The 16,838-nt window shown below is 45.5% G+C and overlaps 1 protein-coding gene across 1 annotated transcript in view; it reads right to left on the bottom strand.

Moving 5' to 3' along the window:
• The window catches only part of cracdlb (cracd like b), a 198,149-nt gene that overhangs the window by 46,398 nt on the left and 134,913 nt on the right, over positions 1-16,838 (bottom strand). Inside the window, exon 7 of the mRNA XM_070891603.1 lies at positions 14,977-16,630. Coding sequence (XP_070747704.1) covers positions 14,977-16,630 — 1,654 coding nt within the window. The remainder of the gene's footprint in view (positions 1-14,976; positions 16,631-16,838) is intronic.

Here is a 16,838-nt window from a genome sequence, read left to right as displayed (position 1 = left end):
TCCGCTCTGGGAAAGCGGGTCTACTAAAGTCTGTATCTCAAGGCACTGCAAGAGGGATATTCAGCAGGCTAAAACTCTACCGTGCATCTGCTGGACTTTCAACAGCCAGCACCTCTGCAAATCTTCAGTACCAGTGGCCTGTGCTACCTCGTCCTCATCATGGAGGAAAAGGGGGCGAAAATCTATCTTTTTGAGAGGCCTTGTTAGCGCCTCCGGGGGCCGCTAACGAGGCGATAAACATTTTTTGCCCGGGGGAGAGGGTGGGGGGCCGGGTGGGCGGTTGGGTGCTAACTGCTCCCAGGAAATTGCCCGGGAGCTTGTGGGGGTGCTGTCACGGCAATGCCATGCCCTGCGGGGAGCACCCCGGACTGCCGTGCAACCAGCGATGACGCATCAGCATGTGCACCGATCACCTCAGCGCCACATGCCGATCCCTTTCTGCCCCGCGGGTGAAATTGCCCCGCGGCCTGTGGGGCTGGCGCCAGCGGGTCACGAAGCTGACAGGGCAGGAGTTAAAGGGGATGTCGCCAGCACCCCGAACCGCCATCTTAGTTTTTTTGCCGACTCTCAAGTCGGCTAGCCTACCTGTTATTTTCCGTGGTCTGGGCTGCTATCGTGCAACCCAGCACTCCATTTTGGGTGCCGGGCAGCAGGCCCGGTCCCAGGCTGCCCTGGTGGTCCAGCGGAGGCCATCAGAGGCCTTGCAGAGTGCGCAGCAGCCCTCCCCTTTAAGCAGAGGGCAGGGGCGTTGAAGCAAGTCAACGCTACGCAGACAATCAACTCGCCCCCAAAGTTAACGCCGCTGGACCTACCCCTAAAGGAAGTGGAACGCGCGAGATTGCGCTCCACTTCCTTTGTAGGGCAGTAAGCACAATTCAGCGGCCGGGAGGGGACGTCCTGAGGGGTGCAGGAAGTCCTGCCCCAAGCGGGGCACAGGGCAATTTCACCCCCAAAATATTTATATCAACTCTGCGAAGTAATGCAAGTGTGGTACCTGTGGTGACTTGCTCTGTACATAAGGACTCCCATTCTCTGAAAAGTTCAGATGGGGCACTATGAGTACTTAAGCACGTGGGTAGTGTGTTTTTGTTAAGTTAGCTATTAAGTACTCATGCACAATCAGTACGTCTGGACACATTTATGCAACATATGCAACAATAGCAGAATATGATTAATATTACCAGGTGGTGAGCGCCTCCTGCAGATCACCCCTTTCCATAGCCTCTCTCTCTCTCTCTCTCCCTACCATTTCAAACCTTAGTTTGTGTGGGAGAGGTTCAAGACTACTCCTACGAGGGACCCTCAACTGTTTTAATCCTTGCCCTCCAGTTCTTGTAGTCGAATGAGCGGAATAATCTTCTCTTTTTTTAACTAGCTCAGTGCCAATTTAGTTGCATGAGAAGTGTGAAAGGAGCATTACTACAGAGGTATTAACTGGTTTTCATTTGCTCCTGCTAATGGATTATGTATAACATCACTCCACAAGCTGTTCGCACTTGCTATTTTGATTTCTGCCTGTTTAAATTGATAAAAATTAGGCAATTCTTTAGTCAGAAGAAATGGAAAATAGGGCCTTAATTAGTCTTTCTGATTCATTCAAGGCAGTGTTATCTATTTATATAACTCACCTATGTATTTTAATGGCATTGGTATGTCATAGATATGTCTATTGATGCTGGAATACAGCAACAAACATGGTAGAGCTACATATTAATTGAGCTATACATATTAAATATATATTTTTAATTGCAAAACTACTAGTGGGCTAGAAATTGCCCTTCGCCCCGATTGTGACGGTAACCTTTTGGGGCCGGGACTTCCTGCGCCCAGCCCGGAAGTCCCGCCCCCGACTCGGAATTGTGCCGTGCGCACCTCAAAGTAAGCAGAGTGCTGTCTCCAGTGCTCCGCTTCCTTTGAGGGGCGCTCCCAGGGCGGTATGTGTCACTGAGACCAGCGCCGCACGGGGCAGGCCAACGTGACGCGGATACTCCACGTGGCGCTCATGCACTACAACACCACTCCCCTTCAACTAAAGGGGAGGGCCGCTGTGCACTCTTCTGCAGGCCCTTTGGTGGCCGCCACTGGGCCAAGGACGTGATTGACCGGGCCAGCAGCCCGGCACCCAAAAATGGAGTGCCGGGCGGCACGATTGTGGCCAGGTTGACACGAGGGCTGTCATTGTCTGGCCGACCCAAGAGTCGGTCGACAAATAAAGATGGCGGCCCGGGGCACTAAAAGCGTCCCCTTTAAGGGGCGCCCTGGCGGTGGATGTCCGCGAAGCTCACGTTCTGCTCACACCAGTCTCGTGGCCCGAGGGACAATTTCTGCTGCGGGGCTTTAAGGGGTTGGCGTGGGGCGGCAAGGCGTCGGCACATACAGCGATGACATCAGCCGATTACGCACCGACTTGGGGAGCGCCGCCTCCGGGACAACGCCCCCTAAACCTCCGGGACAATTTCCCGGGGAACGACCCATTTTTATAGCCCTCTGGAGGCGCTAACGGGGCTATAAAAAGGGGCAATTTCACCCCCAATGCATATTAACGGCACATCTAAAACTATTTTGTGTCAGCTTCAGCGTAGCCTGCTATGCTAATTGATCACCAGAAAGAAAAGAAAGTTGTATTTATATAGCACCTATCAAGTCCTCAGGACGTCGCAAAGCACTTTACAGCCAATTAAGTAGATTTGAAGTGTCGTCACTGATGTAATGTAGGAAGCATGGCAGCCAATTTATGCTGAGCAAGAAGCAATGTGTTAATGACCAGATTATCTGTTTCAGTGACGTTGATTGAGGGATGAATATCTTTTTCAAAATAGTGCCGTAGGGATCTTTTATATCAATCTGGGAGGGTAGATGAGGATAATAAAATTTATCGGAAGTAATCGCAGGAGAAAAGAAGTAACCATCTATTTTAACAAAATTAGAAGGAATAATGTCAACACATGTTTAAAGAGAAAGAACAATTACTTCGGTACTGAATCAATGCAAATTGTTTTATGACCACTGACTGGCTTTCTCTAAAACTTAATAAAAATATCCCTTACATTAAGCAGTTCTAGTACTAATTTGGAAATCTTAATTGGAGGAAATCATAAGGAAACTTTGTGTTCTCGCAGGAGGAGGTGCTCTTTTGATGCTACCTGTTAAATTCAGTTAAAAATAGTCCCAGGTTCTAGAGTGAAGATTATTTTCATTTAGCATGAAAAAATATTGCCTGCTGATGGCAAATGGCTAGTGTGGAACTGAGCCATATTGACCACTAAGATGCCAGCTTCAATAGCTCATCTGTCTTTAGTACATTAATTTTGGCAGATTACAAATGACATTGTCATGTGCAATATAACTAGTTACGTTGATATTACTTTCTCCATTCCTTTATTATTTTTCCATTCTTTCTTTCCTTTTCTTCTTCCTTTCCATGCAATCACACACGTCAGCCCATGGCTCAGTGGGTAGCATTCTTGCCTATGAGTCAGAAGGTTGTGGATCAGAGTCCCACTCCAGAGACTTGAGCACAAAAGTCTAAACTGACAGTCCAGTGCAGCACTGTCGGAGATGCCATCTTTCACATCAGACATTAAACCAAGGCCCTGTCTACTCTTTCAGGTGGACATAAAAAATCCCATGGCACTGTTAAGAGTATGGGTGTTATCCCTGGTGTCCTGGCCAATATTTATCCCTCAACCAACATCTCATTATCTGGACATTATCACATAACTGCATGTGGGAGCTTGTTGTGTGCAAATTAGCTGCTATGTTTGCTACATTACAATAGAGACTACACTTCAAAAAGTACTTCATTGGCTATAAAGCGCTTTGGGATGTCTGGTGGTTGTGAAAGGCACTATATAAATGCATGTCTTTCTTTCTTTCACCTCAAGGTCAAAAGTAAAGGATATAAAGGAGTGAAAGACTGTCGATTCAGGACTAGTAACATAGATTGTATTCCACTGAAGATCAAAGTTCCAGCTGAAAATAGTGGGGATGGTTGCTGGTTAGAATCATGGCAACAGGTATTAGTTTTAAAAAGACAGGTTTACAAATATTCAAGGCTAATTAGATAGAGCAGATGCCTTATTAGCTTATATTATATTGGAGCTAATCACAGGTGAGTCAGTAGAAGGGAAGGAAAATCAGTTCAAAGTATCCCTCCAAGCTCTCTCCGAAAAATAATACGCTTCTAATTATTTAGATTATCTTTGATTTTTGAACTCTGATCAAGGCAGACGGTTTATTTAAAAAAAAGGAGGTAGACAGAAAGCAGGAAACTATAGACCAGTTAGCCTAACATCTGTCATTGGGAAAATGCTGGAGTCCATTATTAAGGAAGCAGTAGCGGGACATTTGGAAAAGCATAATTCAATCAAGCAGAGTCAATATGGTTTTATAATATGAACATAAGAAATAGGAGGAGTAAGCCATACGGCCCCGCAAGGCTACTCCGCCATTCTATAAGATCATGGCTGATCTGATCATGGACTCAGCTCCACTTCCCCGCCCGCTCCCCATAACCCATTATCCCCTTATCGTTTAAGAAACTGTCTATTTCTGTCTTAAATTTATTCAATGTTCCAGCTTCCACAGCCTGCTGAGGCAGCGAATTCCACAGATTTACAACCCTCTGAGAGAAGAAATTCCTCCTCATCTCTGTTTTAAATGGATGGCCCCTTATTCTAAGATCATGCCCTCTCGTTCTAGTCTCCTCCATCAGTGGAAACATCCTCTCTGCATCCACCTTGTCAAGCCCCCTCATAATCTGATATGTTTCGATATGACACCTCTCATTCTTCTGAATTCCAATGAATAGAGGCCCAACCTACTCAACCTTTCCTCATAAGACAATCCCCTCATCCCCGGAATCAACCGAGTGAACCTTCTCTGAACTGCCTTCAAAGAAAGTATATCCTTTCGTAAATATGGAAACCAAAACTGCACGCAGTATTCCAGGTGTGGCCTCACCAATACCTTACATAGCTGCAGCAAGACTTCCCTGCTTTTATATTCCATCCCCTATGAAAGGGAAATCATGTTTGACAAATTTGTTGGAGTTCTTTGAGGATATAACAGGCAGGGTGGATAAGGAGGAACCAGTGGATGTGGTGTTTTTGGATTTCCAAAAGGCATTCGATACAGTGCTGCATAAAAGGTTGCTGCACAAGATAAAAGTTCACAGGGTTGGGGGTAATATATTAGCATGGATAGAGGATTGGCTAACTAACAGAAAAGAGAGAGTCGGGATAAATGGGTTATTTTCCTGTTGGCAAACAGTAAATAGTGGGGTGCTGCAGGGATTGGTATTGGGGCCTCAACTATTTACAATCTATATTAATGGCTTGGATGAAGGGACCGAGTGTAATGTAGCCAAGTTTGTTGATACAAAGATGGGTGGGAGAGCAAATTGTGAGGAGGACACAAGAAATCTGCAAAGGGATATAGACAGGCTAAGTGAGTGGACAAAAATTTGGCAAATGGAGTATAATGTGGGGCAATGTGAGGTTATCCACTTTGGCAGAAAAAAATAGAAAAGCAAATTATAATTTAAATGGAGAAAAATTGCAAAGTGCTGCAGTCCAGTGGGTGTCCTTGTATTTGCAACACAAAACGTTAGTATGCAGGTACAGCACGTAATCAGGAAGGCAAATGGAATGTTGGCCTTTATTGCAAGGGGGATAGAGTATAAAAGCAGAGAAGTCCTGCTACAACTGTACAGGGTATTGGTGAGACCACACCTAGAGTACTGCGTACAGTTTTGGTCTCTAATTTAAAGAAGAATATGCTTGCATTGGAGGCTGTTCAGAGAAGGGTTACTAGGTTGATTCCGGAGATGAGGGGCTTGACTTATGAAGATAGGTTGGGCCTACACACATTGGAGTTCAGAAGAATGAGGGGTGATCTTATCGAAACATACAAAATAATGAGGGGGCTCGACAAGGTGGATGCAGAGAGGATATTTCCACTCATAGGGGAATCTAAAACTAGAATAAGGGGCTGCCCATTTAATGTTGGGGAAGTCCAGAACCAGGGGTCACAGTCTGAGGATAAGGGGTAAGCCATTTAGGACCGAGATGAGGAGAAACTTCTTCACCCAGAGAGTGGTGAACCTGTGGAATTCTCTACCACAGAAAGTAGTTGAGGCCAATTCACTAAATATATTCAAAAGGGAGTTAGATGAAGTCCTTACTACTCGGGGGATCAAGGGTTATGGCGAGAAAGCAGGAAGGGGGTACTGAAGTTTCATGTTCAGCCATGAACTCATTGAATGGCGGTGCAGGCTAGAAGGGCTGAATGGCCTGCTCCTGCACCTATTTTCTATGTTTCTATGTTAACTGAGATGAGGAGGAATTTCTTCTCTCAGAGGGTTGTAAATCTTCTGCCCTAGAGAGCTGTGGAGGCTGGGTCATTGAATATATTTAAGGTGGAGATAGACAGATTTTTGAGCGATAAGGGAATAAAGAGTTATGGGGAGCGGGCGGGGAAGTGGAGCTGAGTCCATGATCAGATTAGCCATGATCTTATTAAATAGCGGAGCAGGCTCGAGGAGCCAAAGGTCTACTCCTGCTCCTATTTCTTATGTTCTTATGTTTACTAATCTGCTTCCCTGCAGAGAGGCTCAAATGATATATATTACAGGAATAGGTTCAGAGTCGCTCCATTCATTTTAATAGAAGTAGCACACCGGGCTGGACTGGGGGCTGATTCAGAACGATCCAACTCTAGAAGATTAACACTAAGTGGTGTTGGATGCCGATTTGCATACTTCTGGAGTCTGCCCTGCGAAGGTGTAACTTGCGCCCATTTATAACCCGCCTGAAAACTGCATCAGATGGGTTTTGTCACTGCTAGCCGACAGTTGTTCAGCCGAGAAATGAGCGAGAGGCAGTTGAAAATCATCCTCCAAGAGTGGTAAACTTACAAAACTGATCAGGCCAGGAAAAAATAATTTAACTGGACCTGCTGCCAGCCTAGAGGTTAGTGTAATGGACGAGTTTGTATAAATACGTTTTTCTCGATGTATGGTTTTGTCTTTCTGTCAGTGATGTTTTCTTTCATTTGAACCCTGCAGGATTTATAAGCCATGATTATATTTAATCAATCAATGCCTAGCAACTTTTCACTAGAAGCTGTCAAAAACAGATGACCTACATCCTTCAAATAGAAATAAAATCAATCCAAAATATTGCAAATATTTTTATGAACAATTTTAATGGTATACTAATTATACTGGCCATAGAGTGCAATATTACACTTCACTCCAATTATGATTTGCTCTCTGTCCTCATAAGATTGTCAGCATTGCGTGACTAAATACTGCCAAAACACAAATGTTACCTATTATTAATCTGTATCTGCAAAAGGTGATTTGTCTCAAGGGATTAATAAAGGATTTCTGAGGGGACATCACTATTGTGCAGATTAGTCAGGAAATACCGCAATTCAAATCATGTACCACTACAACTGTCCATAGACATATCAGTGATACATTCGGGTGATGTATAAAATTAATTTTTAATAAAACTAATAATGGTATTTGTGTAGACAGCATGGTGGTTATTGTCATGTATGTAACCACAATGTAACACCACTGTATTACTGTATACACTCAACCTAGATGCACACCTTGACCACAAGGGATGAACTTGTGGGAGACAGTCCTTACCTGATCACACAGGGTATAAAAAGGGCTGACCCACGCAGGGCCATCATCTTTGGAGTCCTGTGAATAAAAAGAGTTAAGGTCACAGAGTGACCTTGTCCCCAGAATGTGCTTCGTGTGGTTTCATACTGTAGAGTAAGGACTTTACATTGGCGACAAGAAACGGGAATTCACGACCCACGAGAATGGCCACCGGTAGCACAGTGTGTTGGGGAAGACTGGGACGATTTTGTCACGAGGCTTCAGCAAAGCTTCGTTACGAAAGAATGGCTGGGGGATGCAGCGGCTGACAAGCGAGGGGCCCATCTTTTGACCAGCTGCGACCAAAGACTTGCGCGCTGATGAAGGACTTACTAGCACCTGAAAAGCCGGCGGACAAAACCTTTGAAAAAATTAGCAAATTGATCGGGGAGCACCTCAAACCGGCGAGTAGCATACACATGGCCCAACACAGATTCTACACCCACCAACGTCGTGAAGGACAGAGCATACCGGACTTCGTAGCGGACCTCCGGCGTTTGGCCAGTCTCTGTAAGTTCACAGATACCTGCAGGGGTGAGATGCTAAGGGACTTCTTTATCGAGGGCATCGGTCATGCGGGAATTTTCCGCAAATTAAATTGAGACCAAGGATTTGACCTTTGAAGTGGCGCATTGATAGCTCAAACTTTCATGGCGGGGGAGGAAGAGACAAAAATAATATACGCGCGCAATTCTGCCTCTAACGCGGCGATGGATCAGGGAGTCAACATCATCAACGCGACTCAGAGCCCCGCAGGCAGGCAGGGGCAGTCCGACACTCCCCAGGCAGCAATAGACCCCAGAGTAGGACTTCAACAAAGACAATGGCAGACTGAACGGACATTCACACCATCACAGTGGACAATGCAGCCCAGGATGGGGTCATTGACACCCACTAATAGGGTACTTAAGAGCAGTCAAAGGGACAGTCAGCGCGGAATGCCTGGCCATAGTCCCTTTGTTCCCAACAATGGAAACTTTAACTCATGCTAGAGGTGTGGGGGAAAACACTCAGCTAGATCTTGCAGAATTCAACAGTTTGTCTGCAGGAACTGCAATCTCAGTGGCCACTTAGCTCGAATGTGCAGGAAGTCTGCAACCAGACTAATATATGAGGCGGATGGACCAGAAGAGGGTTCTTTGAGGTAGGATGACTTTTGGGGCAAATCGATGGACGCCGAGGTTCAGTGGGTCCAAGTGGTGAATATTCAAAGTTCATACACCAAAGCGCCACCAATGATGATGAGGGTTTTATTAAACAGTATCCCAGTATGCATGGAGCTGGACACTGGGGCCAGCCAGTCACACATGGGCGTTCAGCAATTTGAGAAGCTATGGCCACTTAAAGCCAGTAGACCAAAATTAGCACGTATTGAGACACAATTACGGACTTACACTAAAGAAATCATTCCGGTGCTAGGCAGTGCAATGTTGGCTGTCACACACAATGGGTTAGTGAATCGGCTGCCGCTCTGGATTGTCCCGGGCAATGGTCCCGCACTGTTGGAGAGGAGCTGGTTAGCCGAGATGAACTGGAAATGGGGGGGGATGTTCACGCAAAGGCATCTGTGGAGTGAAGTTCATGCTCACAAGTCCTACAACAATTCGATTCACTATTCCAACCTGCCGTCGGGACTTTCAAAGGAACTAAAGTAATGATACACGTCACCCTGGACGCCAGGCCAATGCACCACAAAGCCAGAGCGGTGCCGTTTGTGATGTGGGAAAAGGTCGAGAGCGAACTGGACCGGCTGTTGAAAGAGGGCATCATCTTGCCTGTTGAATTCAGCGACTCGGCGAGCCCTATTGTTTCCGTCCTAAAAGCGGATGGCTCTGTCAGGATCTGTGGCGACTACAAGGCCACCGTCAATCGGGTGTCCCTACAAGATTAATACCCGCTCCCGAGAGCGGAGGACCTCTTCGCCATGCTGGCAGGCGGCAAGCTGTTCACCAAGTTGGACCTCACTTCAGCCTATATGACCCAAGAACTGGCCGACGAATCTAAACGACTGACCACCATCACCGCGCACAAGGGACTGTTTGTTTATAACAGGTGCCCGTTTGGCATTCGATCAGCAGCCGCGATTTTTCAAAGAAACATGGAAAGCCTGCTCAAATCCATTCCTGGAACGATCGTATTCCAGGACGACATCCTCATCACAGGTCGAGACACCGAGGAACAACTCCACAACCTGGAGGAGGTGCTACGCCGACTGGACCGGGTAGGCCTGCGATTCAAGGAGTCTAAATGTGTGTTCTTAGCTCTTGAGGTTGAGTTTCTGGGCAGGAGGGTTGCTGCAGATGGGATTCGGTTCACCGAATCCAAAACAGAGGCGATTCAACAAGCACCCAGGCCCTGCAACACATCGGAGTTGCGTTCATTCCGGGGACTGTTGAACTATTTCGGGAACTTTCTGCCGAACTTGAGCACGTTGTTGGAGCCGCTACACATGTTCCTGCGTAAGGGTTGCGATTGGTTTTGGGGGGACTGTCAGGTACGGGCTTTTGATCAGGCGTGAAACCTACTTTGTTCAAACACGTTGTTGACCCTGTATGGCCCCTGTAAAAAATTGGTTCCGTCATGTGATGCATCGTCCTATGGGGTTGGGTGCGTGTTGCAGCAGGGCAATGCTGAGGGTCAACTACAACCTGTGGCTTATGCCTCCAGGTCGCTCTCTCAAGCAGAACGGGGATATGGGATGGTCGAGAAGGAAGCGCTTGCATGTGTCTATGGTGTAAAAAAAAATGCATCAGTACCTCTTTGGTAGGAAGTTTGAATTAGAGACGGACCACAAGACATTAACATCCCTGTTGTCAGACAGCAAGGCTATCAATGTCAATGCATCAGCTCGCATACAGCGATGGGCTCTCACACTGGCTGCTTATGACTACTCCATACGGCACCGGCCCGGCACTGAAAATTGCGCTGACGCGCTCAGCAGGCTTCCAATGGCCACCACTGAGGGGGCAGCGGAACAAAGCAGAGATGGTCATGGCTGTTGATGCCTTTAACAACGCAGGCTCCCCCATCACAGCCCGCCAGATCAAAATCTGGACAAACAGAGATCCCCTCCTATCCCTGATTAAGAAATGTGTCCTGACTGGGGATTGGGCGCCCGCACATGGAGCATGCCCTGAGGAGGTCAGACCGTTCCACAGACGCATGGATGAGCTCTCCATCCAAGCCGACTGCCTACTATGGGGTAGCCGGGTAGTTATGCCCCAGAAGGGCAGGGAGGCATTCATCAGGGAACTCCACAGCGAGCACCCAGGCATTGTGCTGTGAAGGCCATTGACCAGTCACACGTTTGGTGGCCTGGAATTGATTCAGACCTGGAACACTGTGTTCGCAGGTGCACGACGTGTGCCCAGCTGGGTAATGCCCCCAGGAAGGGCCTGCTCAGCCCATAGCCCTGGCCCACCAGGCCATGGTCACGTATTCATGTAGATTACGCAGGCCCGTTCATGGGAAAGATGTTCCTTATTGTGGTAGATACGTACTCGAAATGGATCGAGTGCATCATTCTGAATTCATGCACGTCATTCACCACTGTGGAAAGCCGACATGCGATCGTTGCACCCAATGGCTTGCCGGACATCCTGGATGGTGATAATGGCCCATGCTTCACAAGCTATGAATTCCGAGAGTTTATGTCGGGCAATGGCATTAACCACGTATGGACTATGCCGTTCAAGCCGGCCTCCAATGGCCAGGCGGAACGTGCGGTCTAAATCATTAAGCAAGGTATGCTCAGGATTCAAGGACCCTCCCTACAATGCCGCCTATCTCGCCTCCTGTTGGCCTATAGATCCCGACCGCACTCACTCACGGGGATCCCGCCCGCAGAGCTACTAATGAAACGGACACTCAAAACTCGGTTGTCCCTCATTCACCCAGTCCTGACCGACATAGATGAGAGCAAGCGCAAGTCACAAAACGAGTACCATGACCGTAATTCGAGGGGGAGATGTATAGAAATAAATGATCCTGTATTCGTCCTCAATCACGCCATGGGGCCCAAATGGCTTGAAGACACTGTAATTGACAAAGTGGGGAATAGGGTCATCGTGGTAAAACTCAACAATGGTCAGATATGCCGTAAGCATCTTGACCAAGTAAAAAAAGGTTCAGCATTGACATGGAGGAACCTGAAGGAGACCATGAGATGGAGCTCACAACACCGCTAGTGAACGAGCAACAAGAGCAATCAGAAGAATGCACAGTCCCTGCAGTCAGCCCGGACAGGCCGGAATCACCACAGGTGACAGACACTCATGTCAGTGTCCAACAACCAGAGCCCCATCTGCGGTGCTCTATGAGGGAGCGTAGACCACCTGAAAGACTAAACCTATGATCCCAATAAGATTTTGGGGGGGGGGGGGCGTGGCGGGGGAGGTGATGTCCTGCATGTAACCACAATGTAACACCACTGTATTACTGTATACACTCAACCTACATGCACACCTTGACCACAAGGGGTGAACTTGTGGGAGACACTCCTTACCTGATCACACAGGTATAAAAAGGGAGGTCCCACGCAGGGTCATCGTCTTTGAAGTCCTGTGAAGAGTTAAGGTCACAGAGTGACCTTGTCCCCAGAATGTGCCTCGTGTGGTTTCATACTGTAGAGTAAGGACTTTACAGTAATCAACCCCAATAGCTTTATTGCTGAATGTCACTTTACTTTCTTCATGAGCAGTCAGTGCTAATAATGAGCCATGTCTGAATAAAATTATATTCTCAATATATTCGACCTCATGGAGGCAAATACGAGGCATAGAGTACAAAATGGTAATGATTGAAAAATGATACTGCGAAAGCAGACAATTCTGATCATCAGGATTTTTAGAAACAGGAAGAAAAATATTAGCATAGTCTCGGACTATTCTAGTGAAGAAAAAAAGAGTGCGGGTGAAATTTGTCTTCGCTGGTAGTGGGAAACAGGCGATAGCGAGTCTGGGGTCGGTTTAAACTTCAGCCCGAGCTTCTTTTCCAGTGAACACAACGGTATTGATGATCAAGTGAAGCGTAAAATGGGCTGACGATTTGCACTGCCGTTCATAACGAATTTCACTCCCAGTGTGTCTGGGGGTTATGGTTCTCTGGATGAAAAATCAGTTTATGCAAAAAAAAAGCCAATAAACATACAGCAAAACTAAAATTAGTGACATAAGAACATAAGAACTAGGAGCAGGAGTAGACCATTTGGCCCCTCGAGCCTGCTCTGCCATTCAATAAGATCATGGCTGATCAAAGCAAGGTTGTGAGAAGTATCGAAACCTACAAATATAAACAAAAAAAAGAGGTAACAGGGAGTATGAAAAAAGCTTGCAGCCCAATGTAAAGGGAAAAGTAACATTACTACAAAGACATTAGGAAAAAGAGAATCATAAGCAAGGGGCTGAGGGCATTCAAAATGAGCATGGTTTGCTTACTAAGTACTTTACTTCAGCTTGTGCAGCAGAGTGAAGGGAATTTGTCTGGATGAGGAAGTAGAAGGGGTACTAATAAATATATGCAGTAAGAAATAAATGGCTTCTCGGGGTGCTAAATATTGCTAACTGCCTGCTACCAGAGTAAGTGCCTGCACTCCGGAATGCTGATGGTGGTTCGTGAGAAAGTAGCAGAGGGACGAACCACTGTTTTTCAAAATTCATTAGCGATGGGAGCAATGTCAAAGGATCGGAAGGTGGCAAATGTAATGCCTCTGTTCAAAGAGGGGGAATGAGATAAACCAGGCAATCATCGACCAGTCAGTGGTACAGAAATTACGAGACACCACGATTAGAGTTAAAAGAACTGAATATTTAGAAGGGCATGGACTGATCAGAGAATGTACACATGGATTTGTGGTGGATAAGTCGTTATTGATTAATTATAATGAATTTGTTGAGAGAACAACAAACAGTATGGACAGAAGAGTTGCGATAGTTTCACAAGGCACTTGTTAAAGAGTCATATGCAAAATTGGTTGAGAAAATTAAGGTCTATGGCATAAAAGGGAAAGAGGCCACGTGGATGGATGAGTAACAGGCAGACAGCAAATGTTGTGCTAAATGAATATTGCTCAGACTGGTAGGTAATGTCTAATGGAGTGTCCAACGATTAGGGTTGGGACCACTTTTGTTCATCATATAACAAAATGATGCAGATTGAGACATAAGAGTGCATGTAAAATTATGATACCAAACTGGGAGGGGTAGAAAACTGGCAGGAAGAATGCAGAAAAGCACAGGGTGACATAAACAGACTAGATAAATGGGCAGATAAGTGGCATGTGCAGTTTAATACAATAAACAGGAGGTAATACAATTTGGGAATAAGAAGAATGGGTGTATACCTTGAATCATAAAGTTCTCAATGCTGGGAGGAACAAAAGCAGCTCGGTGTTCTAAGAATTCTTAATTAGTGGGTGGACAGGTTAAAAATACATTAAGAAAGCAAATGGGCTTTTGGCATTGAATACAAAAGCAAAGAGATCACGATGACTCTACAAAATGATGGTTAGGGCACATCTGGAATACTATGTGCAGTTCTGGGCTCCCCCGTAACATTACAACAGTAACTACACTTCAAAAATACTTAAGTGGCTGTAAAGTGCTTTGGGATGTCCTATGGTCGTGAAAGGTGCTATATAAATACAAGTCTTCCTTTCCTAGAAGACATAGAATTGCCCTGAAGGTGGAACAACACAGATTTCCCAAAATGGCTGCCAGCTTTGGCCACAAAACAACAATGATTACATTTCAAAAGTAATGAATTGACCATGATGTCCTGGCATTATGAAAGGCACTATATAAGCAAAGGTTCTTCCTTTCTACCTGGATAATAACAGGGATCAGAGATCTGAGTTGCAAGGAAAAGCTAAATTAACTGGGCCTGTATTCTCTCACACTGTGAAGACTGAAGGATGGCTTGATAGAAGTGTTTGAAGTGATAAAAGGAACAGAAACAAATTATTTCCATTGGAATGTAAATTAAAGATCAGGATCTCACAATGCAGGAGTTATTGGAATGTAGAATGCTTTTCCACAGGTGGTGATCAATGTTAAATCAATCAATCACAGCATTCAAAAGTGTACTGGAAGAATCTGAACGCTTATGGAGCGAGCGAGCGAGCGAGCGAGAGAGAGAGAGAGAGAGAGCATAAAATTGGGATTCGTTTGGGGAGAAAGCAGGAAAATAAGACTGTGGAAAATCAGCACTGAAAAGGTCGAAATTCAGTGCAGAGATAGGCCATATGGCCTCCTCCTCCATTTAATGTGTCTATTAGGCCCAACAAGCCTGAAGTTTCTTACCAGAGCTTTTACTGACACTTGGTTTTTTCTCTGTATCTTTCAGTCTTTCCTGAGTAGGTTTGACTGGCTTGTTCTGTTTGTCCGTGGCTATCGTTGCAGTGTTCACATTTTGCAGCAGAGGTTTTTTAGGCAAGGGTGGCTTTGCAGCAAGACTTTCAGAAGATTTGGTTTTCAGTTTCCCATCATCTTTTAACGTGTTGCTATGGGATACGTCAGGTGGCTTTTTGACTTCTGTCTTTTCAACCTTAGGTTGCAAAGCCGACCCATCCGAGTCCAAAGTGGCCTCCGCACTGTGACGTTTTACCGTCTGTTTGTATTCCGAGTGAGAACTCTCTTTGTATCTTAAACAATGGGAAGTACTGCGGAGTTTAACACCAAATAACCCTCTCCCATCTTCATCTTTTTCCGGTGCTTCCTCTGAATTTTCTTGTTTATGTGTATCAGATGGTTCGGAAAGGGACATTTCAGCATTTTTTTCTTTCTTCTCTTTTCCAGACATCTGAGGGAATGTTTTATATGGACTGTCTGGATCTGCTGGCAGATCACCATCATTCCATTTTGCGCTGCCTCTTCGAGACCTATTCCACGCTGAGGAAATTGAGAATTTGAAGGAGCCCTGACTATTTTTCTTAAATGAACTCTGTTGGCTTACTGTTTTGCCTTCTGATAATTTAACATTTGCTTCCTTGAATACTGTTATTTCCGTATTTTCCAGGCTGCTATCAACAGCTTCAGGAACAGGCAGTTCCTGAGCCGTTTTTGAAGTTTCTGCAGGTTGGGAATACACCTCAGGCAAATGAGTCGATGCAATACTGCTGAATTCTTCAGGCACTTTATCAGACATGTCTTCATGATGAGCGAGTTCTCTTGGTGCTTGCTTGTTTGAACACGGTTCTAAAACAAAAGATTCTTTTGATGTGGTTGCCATTTCTGTTTGTTTACAGTCTGGAGTTTCTTGCACAAAGTCTCCTTCACTGATTTCTGTCCCTACAGGGACACTTGAAGATGGATTCTCGGAGTCCAGCAACAATATGTCTGTCTGAATCACAGCCCTTGTTTGATATTCAGTCGCTCTATCAAAGGATGCATTGATTGAAACGGCAATCCTGTCACATACTGCGGACTTCACTTCAGCCTCCCAGAGATTTATTTCTTCCTTTTGCTTTAATGGATCTACAACATCAAGTGGAGTTGAATCTTCAGACAGTACAACTGTAGATCCTGTCGGCACAGTGCCCCGCAACATAGGGATTTGTGTCACAGTCACTTCCAGTACATCAAACTCCATCAGAGTGACATCTTCTCCAGTTTCAGATAGATCAGCAAGTGCAGAGCACAGTTTCAGATCATCACTGACATCCAAAAGACTATGTGAGGCAGCAATATCTCGCGGACCAGTGACATCGACATGGGTAAACTCATCAGAGCTTAGCTCTGAAGTATCAACAGCTTCTGTACCACTTGGCACAACTACCATAGGCTCAACCAGAGATTGTCCTGGAGTGTGAATCGTTGATGGACTTTCCGTTTGTTGGTTCAAATTTATGTCAGTGTTGTCATTTTCAGCATCGTTCTCAAAGATCTCTTGTTCATTTTCCTCTTGTAGCTCAGGCACGTTGTATATTAACTCACTCGGTCCATCAGGAAGTAATTTCTGCAAAGACAGTGAGAAAGAGTTGTCCATGATCATTCACTGGTGCATTTTTATCTTTAAAGCCTTATTCTAAATCAATTATTGGCCATAAAAGAAACAGCTGTTTTTTTATTCTGCTTACATTTCTGGGAATCGGTAAAATGAAGGTGGTAAAATAGGACTGAGATGTGCATTTTTAATGGAGAAACCAAGGTGAAAGGTCAAGGTC

The sequence above is a fragment of the Pristiophorus japonicus genome, chromosome 10 (assembly GCF_044704955.1).
Source record: "Pristiophorus japonicus isolate sPriJap1 chromosome 10, sPriJap1.hap1, whole genome shotgun sequence".
NCBI lineage: Eukaryota > Metazoa > Chordata > Chondrichthyes > Pristiophoridae > Pristiophorus > Pristiophorus japonicus.
This window is presented reverse-complemented; position numbering and strand designations above follow the sequence as displayed.